The sequence below is a fragment of the Panthera onca genome, chromosome X, assembly GCF_046562875.1.
Source record: "Panthera onca isolate mPanOnc1 chromosome X, mPanOnc1 haplotype 2, whole genome shotgun sequence".
NCBI classification, from domain to species: domain Eukaryota; kingdom Metazoa; phylum Chordata; class Mammalia; order Carnivora; family Felidae; genus Panthera; species Panthera onca.
In genome coordinates, this window is record NC_138357.1 from 38,084,496 (window position 1) to 38,104,098 (window position 19,603).

General features: G+C 43.4%; 1 protein-coding gene across 3 annotated transcripts in view; it reads left to right on the forward strand.

Moving 5' to 3' along the window:
- The window catches only part of DCX (doublecortin), a 107,676-nt gene that overhangs the window by 76,579 nt on the left and 11,494 nt on the right, over positions 1–19,603 (forward strand). For 2 of the 3 annotated variants that reach the window (XM_081794096.1, XM_081794097.1), the window contains exons 4-6: positions 673–775; positions 2,991–3,128; positions 19,062–19,156. In XM_081794096.1, coding sequence (XP_081650222.1) covers positions 673–775; positions 2,991–3,128; positions 19,062–19,156 — 336 coding nt within the window. The remainder of the gene's footprint in view (positions 1–672; positions 776–2,990; positions 3,129–19,061; positions 19,157–19,603) is intronic. The other variant, XM_081794098.1, reaches the window with a different exon arrangement.

The following is a 19,603-nucleotide window of genomic DNA, read 5'->3' on the forward strand; positions in this document are numbered from 1 at the left end:
TCAGTTGAGAACTGGTGCCCTTCTTTCAAAACTCATGAAGTTGACGAGAAGAGCTTCCACATCTTGGTCAGCCATAGAGTCTATCTACTTCAGGCTGCAGACGACCTTTCTCATCTGCCTTGGCTTACGCCTTTGGCCCCAGAGTCAGGCTAGGAGCACTCTGTCTTTGAGCCTCTGAGAAAAGGTAACATTTGCAGGGCCATCTGCTTGTCAACCTATTTTTTTAAGTTTCATTATTTATTTTGAGAGAGAGAGCACCCAAGCAGGGAAGGGGCAGAGAGAAAGAATCCCAAGCATGGGGCTTGAACACACGAACTGTGAGATCATGACCTGAGTCAGAACCAAGAGTCAGACGCTTAACCAACTGGGCCACCCAGCTGCCCCTGCTTGTGAACTTTTATTAAAAGGGATCATGTCCACATGGTCTTGAAGTTATTCTTAATGCAATGGAAACATGAAACATGAAACATGGAAAGGCAATGGCATTTGGTATATCTTTACTCACCAGGGGCTGTGATGCAGACTATGAGCCTGGTGGCTTGAAAAATGGAGATCCCTGAGGGCTAAAGATGATGGCCCAGACCTGAAGCTTTTTTCCCCTGCCAGCATGATATGATGTTTACTGTCACAAGATAATCACATGTCCATCCAATGTCTCTGCTTTCTCCATAGGTAACCTGTCTCCATGATTTCTTTGGTGATGACGATGTGTTTATTGCCTGTGGTCCTGAAAAATTTCGCTATGCTCAGGATGACTTTTCTCTGGATGAAAATGGTACGCACAACCACTGGATATGATTGCTCTCTTATCTTCCCTCCTTCTAACCCTTAGGATTTCCATGGGTTCATATGGACCAGAGAACATCCATGCATGGACCTTCGAGGGCAAATACTGTCAGTCTTTCTCCTGTATATTTGGATACATGAGTCACTAAGTGAAAGGTTGATTAGATGTCCCAGATTCTCAGCCTCCAAACTCAATAAAACTCACTACCTGCCCCAAAAGTGACCAGATTTCTCGAACCACATATTGTGTCACATGGGATGACGGGTGCAATCAGACTCAGACTATGGGAAGGAAAATTTGGAGTCAGAACTTGGATATTATATGTATACTTTTTTTGTAGTCAACATCCTCCAGCTACTTGGCTCATGTTGATGGTTCCATTTTAGAAAGATTTTCCACTGTGTTCTTAGTGTCAAATCTTTCCCCTCTTCCCTCTTTCTGGCTTGCTGCCTCATTCCCCCTGCTCTGTGACTCAAGATTCCAGAGGTTGTTAATCTCAGGAAGGAGGTGAACATCTGCCCACCTCCCTTTGCTTGAGTCCAAGCTCCATGTGTAAGTTAATGGCGGATTAGCTCATACAGCAACAGGGTTAGGAAATGATCCTGATGGGAAGACACATTCAAAACATATTTCCCAATTATGAGGGGTGAGAAAAACAAACCCGGTTGTATTGTAGACTTTACAAACAGCTCAAGTGACAAAGACCCTGAAAGAGGTGGCATTTCTGCTGTGTTCACTTTGAGAAGAGACAAATGACCATAAAATAGCTAAACAAACCCCGGGCCATATGCAACTTCCTATACCTTCTGCATCTCCAGCTCTGGACAGTGATCACTAAAGTCCATCAACCAAAACAAGACGTAGAACAAACAAAAATGAGCTTTCTGCTTAACTCAATTTCCAAAAAAACACTCAGTTTGTCAGAAAAGATCCCTTAATTTTTTCTGGGTAATTGATAGATCTTTAAGTAGGAAGTGACCAGAGAGTGTCCAAAGAAAAGACTGCCCTCTACCTAGCTGTGTGGTTCCACTTTGACCATCACAGCACTAGGTTGGAAAATCCATAGCGGAAAGAGCACTAGACTGGGACTTAGGAGACTTGGTTGCTAGCCCTCGCTCTGCTCGTTTCTTGCTTTGTGGTCCTAAGCAAGAGGCTTATATTCTTTGCGGTCTCGTCAGCAACGTGAGTATGATAATTCTCTTAACGCATTAGCACAATCCGTGCCCAGAATTACCACAGTAGGGCTGCTGAGTGATCTGCATGGAAAAAGTGCCCCACACGTGTCGGACTGAGGTTGAGGCAAGTAGCAGAAACATTTGGCAGACTCCCCGATACACCCAAGAGCTTTCTGTAAGCTCTGAGTGACAGTCACTGCTGGCTCCTTTATATTCATTAAGCCGGCATAGGGTTTTATGATAACGTGCATTGAAAATAAAAAAGGGGTGCCTGGGTGGCTCAGTCGGTTGAGCGTCTGACTTCGGCTCAGGTCACGATCTCACGGTTCATGAGTTCGAGTCCCCGTATCGGGCTCGCTGCTTGTCAGTGCGGAGCCTGCTTTGGATCCTCTGTCTCCCTTTCTCTTTGCCCCTCCCCTGCTCATGCTCTTTCTCTCAAAAATGAATAAATATTTTTTTTAAAAAAGAAAGAGTTCTATAAATGCAAGATAGTGGTGGTGGCGGTGGTAGTTAGGAGTGCTTATTTATAAAATGGCATGACATCCCTAATATGCCTATTATAATACATGGCATGCAATGAACAATAAATGGTAGCTCCTCCTTTCTCCTTTAGATTACTCACGAATGTTTCATCTGTGTGGCTGCAGCCTCTCGGCTGTCAATCTCTTCTCCAAGGAAATTAATTAATTAGGTCAACAGGTGCTCTTCTGCGTTGTCCACAAATGATCGAGTTGACTATTTAATAACCCGCCCAACCTGCTCTTCAACTCCTTCCCTTGTTTCCATAATCCAGGGATTTAAACACCTGGCTTAGCCCAGATGACTTTTGAAAGTTTCTCCCATGCCCCCCTCCCCAGAGCCATCATTCCCACAGACGGTGAGGACCACCCCGTAGTCCTGAGCCATTGGGTACTTTGGCCTGTGGTGGTTACTCCAGTTTCCAGAAGTTGGTAATATGCTGAGCCCCGTTCCTCCCCTGGCTTTACTGAGCTGTGTCTTTTTTTTTTTTTTTTTTTTTTTTTTACCAGAATGCCGAGTCATGAAGGGAAACCCATCGGCCACAGCTGGCCCAAAGGCCTCTCCAACCCCTCAGAAGAGTTCAGCTAAGAGCCCTGGCCCCATGCGCCGGAGCAAGTCTCCAGCTGACTCAGGTAACGACCAAGACGGTGAGTGCTCTTCTCCTAACTGTGCATGCTGACTTCATTTACAGAGGCCAATACCCTCTGCATGCAGGGCAACGCGTTCCCCGTGAATACCGCTGAGTCTCCATGATACCAATTCTATCCGCTCAGAGACTAAACCATCAGGCTTGTTTGGACTCATGGAGACACAGCTAAACCCCGGTTCTACTCAGATGGACGCAGACCAGAAACCTGTAATGCTTATTGTCGTGTTTGTCCTCATAGTCACCATCTTCAACATCACCCAGCAAAAGCACAGTCAATGAAATAATCCAGTCACACGCCAATCTGAAACAGAAAAGCAAAATCGAAAACAAAAATGTCAAACACTTGCCACCCCGAAGTGTCAACATAGTTGAGGCACTTGAGCTTCCAATTTGACTTTGAGCTTTTTAGAAGTCAACACATAAAGAGAAACAAGATAATTCACATCATTCTCACAACAAGAGAAAAAATATGTAGGCCAGGGTCTGAAAGGAAACACAGAGATTTGTCACACAGGATTTTAATTAGTGGATAGTGAGTGATCTAAAAAATGTGGTGTATGAATCACTGCCAAGCCATGAACTATTTATCAGTCTGTGACAAGCTTAGAAGCTTGTGCCAAATGCAAATTATGCCACTAAGCAAACATTTGCTTCAGCTGACTCTTTTTTTCATAGCATAATTTTATTGATAAAGGCAGCAGTGTGTCCTTTGAAGTTCTGGTGCAAGATCCTGCCCCCGCCGCCTGAGTGACACTGATCTGAAAAGGCAAAGGGCCCCAGAAGTTCAAGTTGAGAAGCTGAGTGGAATCATGCACAGACAATTTGAGTTCTTTGTGGTAAAGGCAATTGTATGGCCCAGAAGACTTCTATTTGTTCTCCCAAGGCTCAGTGTTCACCACGAGAATTCTTCCAGCCTGGGAACTTTGGGGCAGAGAGCACAAACACTATCTTTGCTTCCAATTGGGGCAACTCAAGCAGCCTCTTGGCGTGGAAATGCTTGTGGCCTAGAAAAACAGCCTGTCCTTCTGGCCTCACACTGCCAGGAGCATGCACATCAGCGGCCATATTTTTATTCTCAGGCAGAAAGAACTGAACTGGAAGAAGCAGCACAAGCTTTTCGTGCTTTCATGACCCTGCACACCCTACTTCCCTGCCCCTGGAATGCCATCCCTCTACCCTACCACTCTTCTTTGCTTGGAAACTTCTATTCATCCTTCAACACCTCAAATAGAAATAGTTTCATTCCGTGCACTATCATAGCATGTCATTCATGTATCTGGGGGTAATATTCACCATGCTGTGCTGTAAAGTCTGTATTTACCTGTCTACTTCTCCAACTAAATATTGGGCCCCTCAGGGGTCAGATGTCGTGTTCATCTTGTATCCTCAGCGCTGGGTCCTAGTAGATGCTCAACTAATGTTTGTGAATGAACAGATATGTAAAAGTACCTATTTCACCCAGCACGGTGCTAGAGATGTAGTTAATATCTAGGTAATATTTGCTAAAGGAGTAAAAAATGCAAGTGTTTGCTAATGTTTTGGTGAAGCGTACAAAACAGCACATGCCCCTATCTAAACAAATTCACATTGCTCACACTACAAAGACTGATGTTTTAACATTCAGATTAAGAATGAAATTATAGAGAGGTGCCCAGGTGGCTCAGTTGGTTGAGCGTCCAACTTGGGCTCAGGTCACAATCTCACAGCTGGTGAGTTCGAGCCCTGCGTCGGGCTCCGTGCTGACAGCTCAGAGCCTGGAGCCTGCTTCGGATTCTGTGTCTCCCTCTCTGTCTGCCCCTCCCCCACTCACATTCTGTCTCTGTCTCTCTCTCTCTCTCTCAAAAATAAAACATTAAAAAATTTTTTGAAAAGAATGAAATTGTAGGAATAATACTTGGCAATCAAAAGGAATGAAATCTTGCTGTTTGCAACAACGTTGATGGAACTAGAGTGTATTATGCTAAGTGAATGGATAAGTCAGTCAGAGAAAGACAAATCATATGACTTTACTCATATGGAATTTAAGATATAAAACAGATGGACATAAGGGAAGGGAAGCAAAAATAATATAAAAACAGAGAGGGAGACAAACTAGAAGAGAGTCTTAAATACACAGAACAAACTGAGGGTTGCTGGAGGGGTGTTGGGTGGGGGATGGGCTAAATGGGCAAGGAGCATTAAGGAGGGCACTTGTTGTGATGAGCACTAGGTGTTATATGTAAGTGATGAATCACTAAATTTTATTCCTGAAATCATTATTACACTATATGTTAAATAACTTGGATTTAAATTTTTTTTTAACTTAAAAATTTTAAATTTTCAAAAAAAGAATGAAATTGTACAAGTTCTAGGCAGGGTCTTGCAAAAAAAATGGACTTTAAATGCTTGATCAAGATTCATAAAGTCTGGCAATAACTGCCTACCAATCATTTTTCAGAAATATCACTGATCGTTTCTGGGATTTCTTTTTTTTTATTTTTATAGAGAATATGCATGTGTGCGTGTGTATGAGTGGGGGGGGGGCATAGGGAGAGAAAGGGCTGGGAGCCTGATGTGGGGCTCAATCCCACAACCTTAGATCATGGCCTGAGCAGAAATCAAGAGTCAAATGCTTGACCAGTGAGCCACCTGGCACCCCCTTTTCTTGGATTTCTTTTTTTTTTTAAATGTTTATTCATTTTTGAGAGAGAGAGAGAGAGAGAGCACGAGCCGGGGAGGGGCAGAGAGAGAGGGAGACACAGAATTTGAAGCAGGCTCCAGGCTCCGAGCTGTCAACACAGAGCCTGATGTGGGGCTCGAACTCACGAACCACAAGATCATGACATGAGCCAAAGTTGGACGCTTAACCGACTGAGCCACCCAGGCACCCCTCTTGGATTTCTAATGTGTACTACTCATTTCGTACTGCAAAACAAATTACCCCAAAACGTAGCCACTCAAAACAACAAATATTTATTATTTTATAGTTTCTATGGGTTAGGAATTTTGGAGTAGCTTAGCCTGTGTGGTTTTGTCTGGCTCAGGATCCCCCATACAGTTGAGGTCAAAGTGTTGGTGTGGTGTTGGTGAAGTCATCTGAAGGTTCACCTGGGACTGTAGGCTCCACTTCCAAGATGGCCGTTGGCAGGATCTTCTCCCAGACAGTGATTCAAGAAAGTGAACAAGGAAGAAGATGCAGTGCTTTTTGTGATCTAGTGTCCGAAGCCACAGACCGTCACTTCTGTTTTAGTCAACTCATTAGCAGCAGTCACTAACTCCAGCCCACCTTCAAGGAAAGAAGGGTCAATCTTCACCTCTTGAGTAGGGGGTGGACCTGGTTTTAGACGGCCAAGAATTGGTGAACCTATTTTTAAGCCACCACTAACCTCTTACTTAAAAATGCTGAGGCGGCAGTAGCTTGAGATAAATGGATTCTCTGTGGGCTGTATCCAGTTGGGTCATCCACCCCATGTGAACCGAACCATCTGTGAGTAAACATGGCTTAAACATGATCGCCAACATGCTACCTACAGAATTTCCCTTCTAGAAACTATGCATCTCACTGACTCTAAGATATTAGAAATGGAGAAGGAATACGTTAGGATTTAATGAATATTTGTCTGATTAAAAGGAATATAATAGATCCCAACCTAGGCAAAGGCAGACAAGATCTGCCTTTGCTCCTTCACAGCACCTTTGTTAGAGAGAAGGAATGAAGATATATTCACACACACAGGATAAAAAAGAGAAACCAATTCGAGGCAGGGAAAGTGGACTTTGCTTGGCAGATATCAGAATTACACACAGCCCTTGCTCCCTATTAGCAAAAACAAAAACAAAAAAACAAAATACCTAAAGTGGTGTTCTCAGGAGAGAGAATTTAAATCTTTATTTCAGGTAATTCATGAACATCAATGAAGCCAAATGCTGGCCTGGCCAGCCTTAATGGCAATTTCCAGAACGTCTGAGCTCAACACAGATGATGTGTCTAGATCTTTCACATGATTTCAGCCCCAAAGCATAAAAGGATCCATGTAACATGACCTTGTCTATTCCATGGCAGTTTAGAGCCATGTCCAGGGCATCCACTCTGTGAACATTTCACAGGAACAAAGCTGATCTCAGGCAAAACAGTACTTTAGGTATGGTTTGGATTTGACATACCCATTTTCCCCTTCCCACCTCCACGTCACTCAGGACCATGCCAGGCTGGCAAGTGGAGGGGGATAGGATATGGAAAAGGAGAGGGAAGCATCTCTGTAGGAAGGCCCAGTGACACCACTTCCCAGTTTTGTGACGTGGCACAAGTTTCTTACCTTGTCTAAGACCTGGTTTCCATTTTGGTTAAGATAGAATTTACACATCTGGAGATAAAGATCATTTTCCAATATTATTGGTTGTTTCCAATTTATAGAGTTGTACAGTAGCTTCCACAGAATAAGGATCGTGTAACCAAAAGGATGAGCTATAGACCATGCATAGTTTTGCATCAGCACATGTCAAGGTTTTTCCAAGTTCTTAGCAAGGGACATAGGTAGGTTAATACCCATTTCACCAAAGAACAGTGGTGTTGAGTGGGGCTGAAATTCTTTGTTCTTTTCTAGGACATGGCAGTACCACCATGTTTCCATCCTGTGTTCGTCTGTCTTGGATCTGGGACTTGTGGGAGGGATTCACATTTTTTTTCATTCAACCTGAGAAACTCAAGGTTGTAGAAGATAGGCCATTTCCAGGGAATTTTAACTACCTTCCTTTGAAGGCAAACGACAGCCAAAAATGTTCCTCTGCAGCAGGGACTCAAACCAAATGAAACATTGGCTCAGTTCGGGTTCAGTTAAAGGAATGTTTTGATGTTCTAGTTCATTAGAAAATATATAGGTTTGATTCTGGTTTGAACATGTTTGCTAGATTTTCAAATACTTTTTTAAGAAGAACAGAGCAATGGAGTTGGGAGAAAGCAAATATTTATTTAAAGTTATAAAATAAAACAAATCTTTCAGAGGAGGGTAATAGTGAAAGAATAAAAGAAATAAGTCAAATAGACATTCATATATATACTATATATATATATTTAGTATATATATACTATATATAATAGTATAGTATATAGTATATTAGTATATATAGTATATATACTAATATACTATCATAGTATATTAGTACATAATATATATACTAATATACTATCTATAGTAGTATAGTGTATATATATATATATATATATATGGACATCTATTTGACCTATTTCTCTTATTCTTTCACATATATAGTATATATGTATATATATGTATAATATATATACATATATGTATAATATATATTACATATGCAATACATATGTAATATACATATTATACACATACATATAATACATATACATATTATATGTAATTGCATATGTAACATATATTACATACATACATAGTATATATATGTGTAATATATATACATAGATATATATAGTGTGTATATATATATATATATATATATATATATATATATATATTTGGTCCAATTCATGGTTCAGTTGGCTTGAGGTTTAGGAAATTGATGCGATTTGGTCTGTAATTTGTGTCATAATTTGATTCCTCAGTCCTTGTCTCTTTTCTGTTCTTCCCATGAGTAAATCAAAATCTGTATACTTTATTCCCTTTGAGTTCAGTCCCCACTCCTGCCAATGTAGAGTGTGCCCCAAATGGAATGTCTGTTGTTAAACCCTAAACGCAAGTTAAGGAAGGATTCGGTCGTCTACATAATAATGCTGTAAGGAGCTCTCATTCTTACTGGGCAGAGCTGATGGACTCGTAGAATCCAAGTCCCATTAGCCATGTCTGTCTTTAAAGTAGGACAAGGAACTGTGGTAAAGCAGAGAAGAATCTGAGCCCAGAGGTCTCCTCTGGGATGTTTGAAGAAAGCTTGTGTAGTGCCCCCATTTTGATTAACCCAGGACTTGCCATTTTGATGGGCAAAGGGAAGCCTGGCCTCAGAACTGCAGGAAGACCTTTCTAGTGTGTCGCTGGCTGTTTCCATTTCAGCCATTAATGTGTTAATTTTTCCTTTTCTGCAACTACCCCCAATTGAATTGAATTGAATTAAAAGGACAAAGTAGCTAGTTGCTGGGAAGGAGTCTTTTCTTTTTCTTTCTTCTTCTTCTTTTTTTTTTCCTTAAGGAGCCTCCAAGGAAGCTAATTACCCACCCTGGTAGGCTGAGAGAATTGTAATGTGATAATTAGTTTGGTGTTCTTCAGTAGTAAGTCATTGTTGTAGCAACCCAATGTTCCCCACCCTCCTTCCTCCCAACCTATGTGTACCTATTCCTGAAAATCAACTCTTCCCTGTTCCCAACCCCCTTAAAAAGAATGGATTCTGCACCAAAATATACAGACTTTGTAAGGGGAGGTCAAGGTACACAAAACAGCGGTGCAGTGGGTGTGTGGGTTCATGGGAGAATTGTATCCAGAAGTATTTCTCTTCCTAACTGAACAGGCTGCTTTGAGTTGCCTGAGGAGGGACCTAGCTATTCTGCCCTTCCCGAATGTGATCGTCTAGACCAGCTCTGGCTAATAGAAATATAATGGGAGCCTTGTACATAATTTTAAATTTTCTGACAGCCACAGTTAAAAAGGTCAAAGAAACAGAAGAAATCTGTTTTGATAATATATTTTAATCTACTCGATGCATCCAAAATATTATCATTTCAACATGTAATCAATGCAAACAAATTCCAATGAGATCTTTTCCATTCTTCGAAGTCGGGCTGTGTCTTACAGCCCATCTTAATTGTGGCTCCCCACACTTCAAATGCTCAAAGGCAAATGTGACTAGTGGTTACTGTACTAGACAGCACAATAACTTTCCTCTCTTAGAGAGGTTCAAGATAACGATCTTCTACATAAATTAAAGCTCTGCACTTTGCAAAATACTTCCAAATTCATCACCTCAGTTGTCACTCACAATAGCACCGCGAATTAGGTTGGGAAAGGAAAATCATCCAATTTGTTTTTTTCCTTTTAGATGGGGGAAACTAAGATATAAAGAGGCTCAGTATCTTGTGGTCTTCTCAATGTCATGCAACTATTTACTACCCAAGAGCCAGAGCCCAGCTGTCCTGACTTCCAGGCAGACAATCCCTGCACTGTCTTTGAGGCAAGGTGTGGGAGCTCCAGAGTGGTAAATAGAAAGGTCTCTGTTGTATGCTCCTTGCTTGTCTGCTTCCTTCCATCTTCCCTCACCTGGAGGCAGGGGAATGGAGTGACATGTGTGTCGTTCTCTTTGTGCTACCTAGAGCACAGCTATGAGGAATTGGGCACCTCTGTTTCCAGGGCCCGGTCCTAGACATTCCATTAGCTCCCCTGCTGTCACTCCAAGGGGAAGGGGTGCTCTGGGAAAAGAAAAACACCCCTTGGCCCTCCCCCGTTCTGATTCTTTCTAAAACCACAGCTTGTGTTGAGTTTCACTGGAGGAACTGCCCCATATCTAAGGTAACATTTGCATTGGCGTTGGAGAACCACCTGAGAAATTGTTGGCACGGGCCATAAATTGGGGACCACTGAGCACTCGGCAGGGCTTGGGATGTGGTGGTGTTGACCCGCCTCCCTGTAATAGGAGTCTTACACACACCTGCTGCAGTCTGGGACTTGCGTTTAAATGCAATTGACTCTCCAGAGTTTGGATGGAGTACCTAATAGAGCTGGGTACTGTGCGGAAAAGGAAGAAGATGAACTCCCAATCATTAAGAAGCTTATGATTTATTGGGGGACCCAGTATACATACGTGTTTAACAAAACATTTATTTGCAAATACTTATATAGTTCTTATGTACCAAGCAACTGTGCTAACCACTCTGCACATATTAACCAATTTAATCTTTATAATAACCTCATGAGGTAGGCACTGTTGCCCCCGATGAAAGCTAGAGCATATGAAAGCTAAGTGACCTGCCCAAGACCACACAGCTCCTAGGTATTAGAACTGAGGTTTGAATCCAGGAAGTCTGGCTTCGCAGTCCACAATTTAACCATGGCTCCGTGGTGTTAACTATGAGTTAACAGTAATGGTTTGTTTCAATGCCAAGTGAATGGGAGATACAGGCAGTAAGTGCTAAGGGAAGCCTTCTGGGAAAAACTGGGGCTTGAAGGAGGGTTATATTTCAATTGATAAGGACATGGATTATTTCTCTTTTTTTATTGTAAAGAGAGAAAGATATAGAGAGCACAAGTGGGGGAGAGGGGCAGGGGGAGAGAGACAGACTCTCCAGAGACACGGGGCTTAATCCCATGACCCTGGGATCATGAACTTCAGCTGAAATCAAGAGTCAGATGCTCCACTGAAAAAGCCACCCAAGTGCCCCAGAAATGGATTATTTCTGACAGAGGGGGGAAGCATGAACAAACGAGTACGGATGGTGATGAATATAGCATATGAGGGTCCAGGGAAGCAGCTGTTAAATCTATATCTCCGGCCCCAACTTTCCTTCTGGATGTTAATCCCATGAATGCCTACCAGGCGATCCTACTTAAATGTACCAAATATGATGTGCCTAACGACCAAAAACATTCCCACCCCCAACTCCCTGTCTGGCAATAGAATATCTTCTATTCTGTTCCCTGGGTCCAATGCCTTGGTTTTATCTTTGATTCTTCTACTCTTGAATCCTTCAAGTCGGCCATACGCTGCTGTTGTTGAACCTTTGAAACATCTTCACATTACTCACACAGAAGTCCCTTCCTTTTCGTCGTCATGTGATGCCAGAATTACTCAACAGACTCCTAAGTAGCATCCTTCTTTCAAATCTCTGTCCCCTTTTGCATCTGGGGTGGTGCCACCATATTTCTCATCCTAAAACACATTTCCATTGTGTCACCCCCTACCGCAGAACCTTCAGTGGTTCCACGTTGCATTCATTGACCACCCCCATGGTAATGGCTGAGAAGGTAAAAGAGAGAGGGGCAGAGAGCCAAGGGCTATGTTTTTGGAAGTACAGCAAGAAATGAAAAAGCAATAGGCTTTACTCGGGAAAGCTTCAATCCTCTAACGCCTGACCTGCTAGCCAAAGAAAGTCCTCAGCCCGTTGAGATTGATAAGTCATCCCTCGCAGAAGTGGGATTTCCTAACTCGGTGCCTATGTATTGCATAGTTACTCATGTCCTTCCATTTCTAGTAGTGGCAATAGTAATATTAAGAGAAGAAGAGGTAATTATGAAGCCCTTTCTACATGCTAAGCACTTAGCTAAGCGTTTTATGTATAGTCTGTCATGTAACCCTCAAAACAACAATTGAGATGTGCATTATTATCGTTCAATGTTGCAGATGGGGTAACTAAGACCTACAGAGGTTAGGTTACATGCCAGGTCACACATCCAGGCTAAGCCAGGATTTGGAACCTTGACTGGTTCCAAAGTGTGTGCTCTTTGAGTGTGTGCTCTCTTAAGAGCCCTGTAGTTGTTTTTTTTTTTTTTTCTAGTTTCTACCCCATTAAACCAGTAGCGAACTCTGACAATAAGCTTGCTCCGCTAGAAATATGTTCTCCGCAGAACCACCTTCAACAGCAAGGAAATGTTGTCAGCATTATCAAGTCTGAGAAAACAATCCTGGCACTTCCATCCGTCTTCTTAAAGATGTCTTCTTCTTGAGGGGAACTGATCCGTGTCAAAATATTGCAGGCATGGGTGCACATGTTTGTTTTGCAACCGGGAAAATTCTTATTTCTCTTTTTATTTGGAACATTCCAAACTGCATGCTGCCCAAGACTCTGTAGGAAATAGATTTAAAATTCAAGTTCCAACTCCTGAAGTTCCGGTATCTCACAACCTAGGATTGAATTTGGCGTGGGAACCAGTGCTGTGATCAAATCAGTGAAGAACTGCTCCTGCTTCCCTAATGGATGGGTCTGGGGAGAGGGACACAAGCTTTTCCACTGACGAGAAACAATTAGCCAAACCATCCAGACACCCATCCCAAGGGCTCTTCGGAATGAATGTGTGAAAACCACAGGCTCTATGTCTTGGCCTTGTTCTGAAGTAAGCTGAAACCACCTTGGTTCTACTTGGATGGCCTACCAGAAAAACTCCCTGTATATGTAGGGAGCAAACAGGGGGTGTATTTGAACTGGAATGCAAGAACGCTTAGAGCATCTCAATACAAGAAAAAATGAGGGAGTGGCTGAATTGTGTATTGAGATCTCCCTCTGCAAGGCATTAGGGAATTAGGCATATGATGTGCTCACCTTAAGGCAATTTTGAAGTGAATCTATAAGTAAATCCCTGAGGCCATATCCATTGAGGAGAAGTAATTTATACTCTTGAAGCAAGTCCTACTCTCTCTGAACCTCTATATTCTTATGATTAAAAGAAGACCATTAATTCCTGGCCATCATTGCTTGAGGTTATCAGGAGAATCATGTGAATTCATATATGGTAAAATGCTTTGAAAACATTTGTAGAAATACAACTGCAAGTTTTTCATTTTTAAAGTTTTTTTTTAATGTTTATTTATTTATTTTTGAGAGAGAGAGAGAGAGAGAGAGAGCAGGGGAGGGGCAGAGAGATAGGGAGACAGAATCCCAAGCAGGCTCTGCGCAGAGCCTGACGTGGGGCTCGAACACACGAACTGTGAGATCATGACCTGAGCCTAAATCAAGAATTGGATGCTTAACTGACACCACCCAGGCCCCCCTACAACTGCAACTATTAAGGTGGATCTCAAATTATTGTCATGGCTTTTTTAAGATGGGTTTGTTTGGGTTTTTTTTAGTGAGCAATATTTCAAAATAGACATTCAACCAAAACCAATAGGCTTGCTTTTGAGTTGAGCTCAAGCATTGTGATTCGAATGGGAGGAAAAGTCAGAGCTAAGTGAATGAGCATTATCAGTTTGGTCTCCTGTCAAAGTTTGGGTAAAAAGCAGATGCCAAGCTGGCTCTTTTCTTTCTGTGCCTTTCTGGCCATCCAAACTTGAACCCATAAAGTATAATGACATGTCTAACTCGCTGCCCAAACAGTTCTATAATTGCCACACCTGGGGCTACTTACACCCACCTTCCACGCAGCTGCATCCCAGTTTCCAAGGACTAGTCCAGCCTCCAGACAAGGAAATCCATAGTCTAGGAGCTCAGCATCACCTCTGCTGGCTGGTGACCATACTCTGTCCTTGGCTGCCCATGCCAGAAATTGGACCCTCTCCTTGTTCTTTCGAAACTGACTTAACCCACCTTATTCCCCACTCCTGGGAACCCCTTTCCCCCCCATACGTTTAAATTCCTATAAATAGGTAAGTCAACCTAGTTACCTGAACAGCCATCTGTTGTTTGGATTTGTCCTGCTCCATTCTGACCCAGCCAAGGATTTGAAGATGAGCACTGGGGCCAGGGCAGGCATCGATGATTCAGAGAAGCTAATGAGATAAGACTGAATGCCGAGCCAAGCTCCGCCATTGTGCTGCGTAGCCGAGGGACACCAGCTGAGGGGAGTAATAGACACAGATACCGTCTTCCCAGAGAGCTCTGTGGCCTGAAGGTAGTTACATGCCAGTCTCTTTGGCGAATAAAAGGAAGTGCTTGCTAAATACCTTCTAATCTAAACTAGATAAGTGGAATAAAAGTCCAGAAGACTTTTTCTAAGCTCCGGTGTCTGCTTCTACCTTGTCCTACTCATCTCTCTTTTCTCTACAGCAACTTTTCTTCCCCCCCCCCCCTTCCTTCCTGAGTCAGAAAGTTGTCATGGGGAGGAGTTCCAGAAGCAATTCATTTATAAAAGGAAGAGTGACGTAGCAAACACTGAAAGCAAACCGAAACACACATAGGCTTTGGGATCAGAGAGACCTGTGTTCAAATCCTGACTTTGCTATCCCTAACTGGAGCAAGATTCTCTTTCCCCACTGGAAATGAGAATACAACTAAAAGTGGGGTTTTTTTGGGGGGGGGGTTGGGAGTGCACGCAGAGTGCCTGGCCTATCGGATACTTAAAACGCACTAATTATTATCTTGGTGTTTGTTGATAAGATGGCCTAGGAGACTACAAAGTTGTGATGTACCTTGTTGTAGAGGGAAAAAAACGGATATATACAATGATAAGAAAGGAATGAAAGAATTTGGACTATGGGGAAATAAAAGGTGACAACAGTGAGACAACGCTGTGGTTCCGAGGAGTGACATGCGAAAGAGAGACGACTAAAAGGGGGCACAGTCTCCCCCAGTGCATCCCCAAATTGCAGCTGAGAATTAGAAGCTCAGAGACAAGAGCTAAAGGCATTTAGTAAAGAAAAATAAGGGGCAGTGAGGGATGTCAACCAAGTTATTTCCAGCCACTCACTGTCACAATGAACTGTCATGGCTTTCTGTGTGGATTCGCCAAAGTAAGCCAGTGCACAGTTCATCAGGCCCTGTTTGCGTTTTTCCCTGCTCCTTCTTTTACCTGACCAGAATCCATATCAAATGGCACCCTCCCAGATTCCGCCCCCCCCAGAACCCATAGAAGAAATGCACATATGAATGTATTTTTATCTAGTCTGTAAATGCAGGAGCTCCTTCAGCTTGTGAGGAATTGACATTTGCTTGTGCGTGTCTATGTTCTTTCATTTCTCTGTGTTCGTCTTTGGTTTCTTTTTTTTTTTTTTCCATCAGGAAGTCTGGGAAAGTGCATTTTTTCAACAATGCAGTGAGTGGCAGTTAAAGTATTAAGAAACTGATTTTCAAAACACCTGTCGAATGTGGATGACACAATAAAGGTTAAGATTGACTAGCTGGGGAGTGGCAGAGAATAAACACAGACACACACAGGGAATAGAAAGAGAGGTATTGATAAAATATGTATTTATGCACTACCCCTAAACTTCTTAAGTGAGAGAGTTTCAGAGGATATTGAGAAAAGTACTAGAAGTTGCACAAGAACCTGTATGTGCAGGTCTGTGGCCAATGAATGGGTAGAAACTGCCTCACAAGCAGACATGCTTGTGGTTCACGATGTTCTACATTTTGGCAAGACTGGTAGGCTCATCCTCAGCTAGAGAAGAGTGTAGGTGGACAGAGACAGTTTGCACATTGGGAGCGTAGTAACCACCGCTGTGTCCCATGACTGACACATGCCGGGAACTACCATCTATTGTTGCCAAGGGAGGCATCAATCATGTGGAACAAAATGCCAGAACTTACCTGGGGATGCCTACATCTGTTAGCCTCCGTGGCTGAGGGCAGGGATCTTGGGGAGCGCATTACATCAGCTCAGACTGATCTCCCAGATTGTTCTCTATCTCGAATACTATGGGGTGCGATTTAAAATGCCTGCTAGGAAGGACCTGCTAGGTCCTTCAGGCACTGAAAGTGTGCTGTAACTCCTTCCTTTTCCTCTAATGGATTACTTGGCCCCACTGTGGCTCCGCACACTCTGGCCTTTTCCACAGTGCCTCCCTTATTCACTAGAAAGCTTAGTACCTTGGCCAAGCCTAGCTCTCACAGTCTGTGCTGGCCAGCACAAGTCACATTCTTCTTGGGGTTGCTTACAAGGTGGCTTGACTGTCTTCTAGGTCTCTGTCTTCCACGTTGTCCCTTCTCTCCCTCCCCCCCCCCCCCCCGCCCTTAAGTCATGGTCATCTCTCACCTGGACTATTGCATTGTCTTCTAACCAATTCCTTTGCTTCTACCCTTACCCCAGCCCACCCCAACCCCCCCCCCCCCCAGCCCAGCTTTCCTACAATAGCTAGAGTAATAGTTTTAAAATGCAAATTTGATAGTATCACTCTCAGATTTCTTTCACAAATCAACCCCAAACAAAAGGCCCCCACGGTCTGGCCTTTATGCCATCTCTGGTCTCATCTCTTGGAGCTCACCCCGGCACCCTGTGCTTGAGCCATTTTGAGCTATTTGCCCTCTTCAAAGGTACGGTATTCTTGTACACCTCCATGTCCTTGCCCCTCCTGGTACAATCCTAAAGTCTAGAATACTCATTCTGCCCTCTAGCTCCAATTCATCTTTTTGTAAGGGCTTTGAGATACAATTCACATACTAACTTGCTCATTTAGAATGTACAGCTCAAGGCATTTTAGGTCAGCCACAAAATTGTGCAACGGTCTCCACTATTTATTGCCAGAGTATCTTTACCCCTCTAAAATAAACTCTGCATCTGTTAGTGGACACTCTTCATTTCCCCCCAGCTACCCACTTGACCTTGGTCAGCCTCTGGCAACCATTGCTCTACTACTTTCGGTCTCTATAGATTTGTCTCCAGTTATTCCAGAGTCATCCTTCAAGATTTTTCTCAGGTGTTGCCTCCTCCTGTGTGCCTCCCAGTCCCCTGATTTCAAAGCCTCTCCTCACCTCTAAGAATTATCCCTGCATGGCTCTGCCATAGGACTTAGCCCACCGTATTCTTGCCTGCTTCACCACGGGACGTGACTTCTCATCTCTGAAACCCCCATGTCTAAAACTTGGCCTGGTTTAGAGAAAGCACCTCGTAACTACTGGCTAAATGAATGAATGACTTCCAGGAAGCCCTAACAGGGACAGAGGCCTCTCAGTGAGTGGGTGAGAGATGCATTCACTAGGATACAGGTCAAGCCAGACAGCGGATGCCTACACGCCCATTCTTCAGCTTACTTGCTCTTGGATAAACTCAGCAACCACCCCACTGATGTCTCTTCCATCTCTACAGTTGATACTCAGGTTCCAGAACCTAGGGAAACATGACCATAAGTGAAGAAGCGAAAGTATATCCTCAGGAAATATTCGTGATACAACAGTTTAAGCTTTCCGATGTGTGTGGGATGAACAGCAACGCCCTCAGGCTATTCTCCTGCTTCACGTGTTCAATTCTCTCTCTTCCTCCCTCCCGCCTTCTCTTCCTTCTCGTTTCTCTCCTCCTCCTTCTCTCTCTCCCTGCCCCCACAGACCTTTGGGATATTTTTTAAATATCCCTTTATTTCTAAAGTACATTTCAGAATATCTCTGATTAACAATATGGGTCCTTAGATTTAAGAAACAATTAACTCTAGCATGAGATGTCTAAACATGAGTCCACTCGAAAGCTGTTTAATTGTTCCATCCCATGCACCATATTTTTTTTTACATGATGGTATATTTAAAAAGCTCATTAGCAAAGGGGATATACAACATTTGCCAACACGATGGAGCATCAAGATGTTACATACTAAACCATCTCATTTTTCAGCATTGTGTCGGCCTAGAGAGAAATGGGGGTGCACCCTGACTCTGGCCATCACTGTCTGTTTTCCTCTGTCTCTGTGCCTTTCTCCCGATTTCAAACGTCTTCATTATTTTCTTCTAATATCTGACTCTGTCTTCCCCGTGTCCCCTCTCCTCCACTCCTGATCTCTTTCTCTCCTTCTTTTTTTGATTCCCTCCTCTGCCCATTTGCTGTCCAAGTGTTTCTTTACGTCTCACGCTGTTTTCTTCTTCCACTTTCTTTTCCGTTCTTCTTCCTGAGTAAGCTCCCTTTGTCTTTGTTTCTTTCTGTTCTTTTCAGCCAGGATGCGGCCGGGAAGAGAGAGTGGGGTGGCAGGGAGGTGAGAACAAAAAGAGACAGTGGGGAGAGATTGGCTATCTGCCACATCATCTGCTTTGTGCCTCACTTTTTTTCTCACTTGTAACCTTGAAACGAAATCCTATGTTCCCAGACTACCTCCCAGAGATGGTGTTAGGGTCAAACTTGGGAATGAATATGAGAAAGGTTTGAAAAGAACCAGAGCCCTGTAATTGGAAGCGCTCAGGGGAAAGGGTGGGAGGATTATGGCCCTGCACTGCTCCAGGATCTAATTAACTGAGGATTGCAGTTCTGGCCTTTCTGAGGAATGTGTTTCTTTTCACCTTTGTTCCGCTCATCAAATCACTTGGTTGTCTGTGTACCTTGCTTGAATGTTCTTCGTGTCTTCGGAGGGGAAGGATAACTGGTTCTTTTGTATGCTGTTGATTCTTATCCCTTCCTTTTCTCTTGCCTTGGGCTAGCAAACGGGACCTCCAGCAGCCAGCTCTCCACCCCCAAGTCTAAACAGTCACCCATCTCCACGCCCACCAGTCCTGGCAGCCTCCGGAAGCACAAGGTATTATGTCTCTTATACCTTACTAAACCCCTTTGCACTCGGACTTCTTTGAATGGCTGGGTGAGGGTTTGCTCCGCCATCCAACTTCGACAGTGCACCAAGGCCAGAATTTCCCTTCATCTGGTCCTCGAGCTTGAAGACCTGGGAATCCTAGCAGGGGCCAAGCTTCTGGTCACTTTTATTTATTCCTCCCACATACCCACCTCTCCCCGCCCCCGCCAAACACGTTTATCTACTCCCATTGACACTTAACCAAAAGAGGTAACAAAGGTCCCAAACATCCATTAGTACTTAATGGTATCACCAAATGATGGCTCAGAGGATGAGCTGGGCTCTTTTCGCTCCAATTCAGAGGCATAGCAAAGAGGGCATTGAGGGCAACATATGTCCCCAGGCACCAGTCCGTGGAAGTGAAAGACAGCATCAAAGAAAGTTAGCACTGAGTTA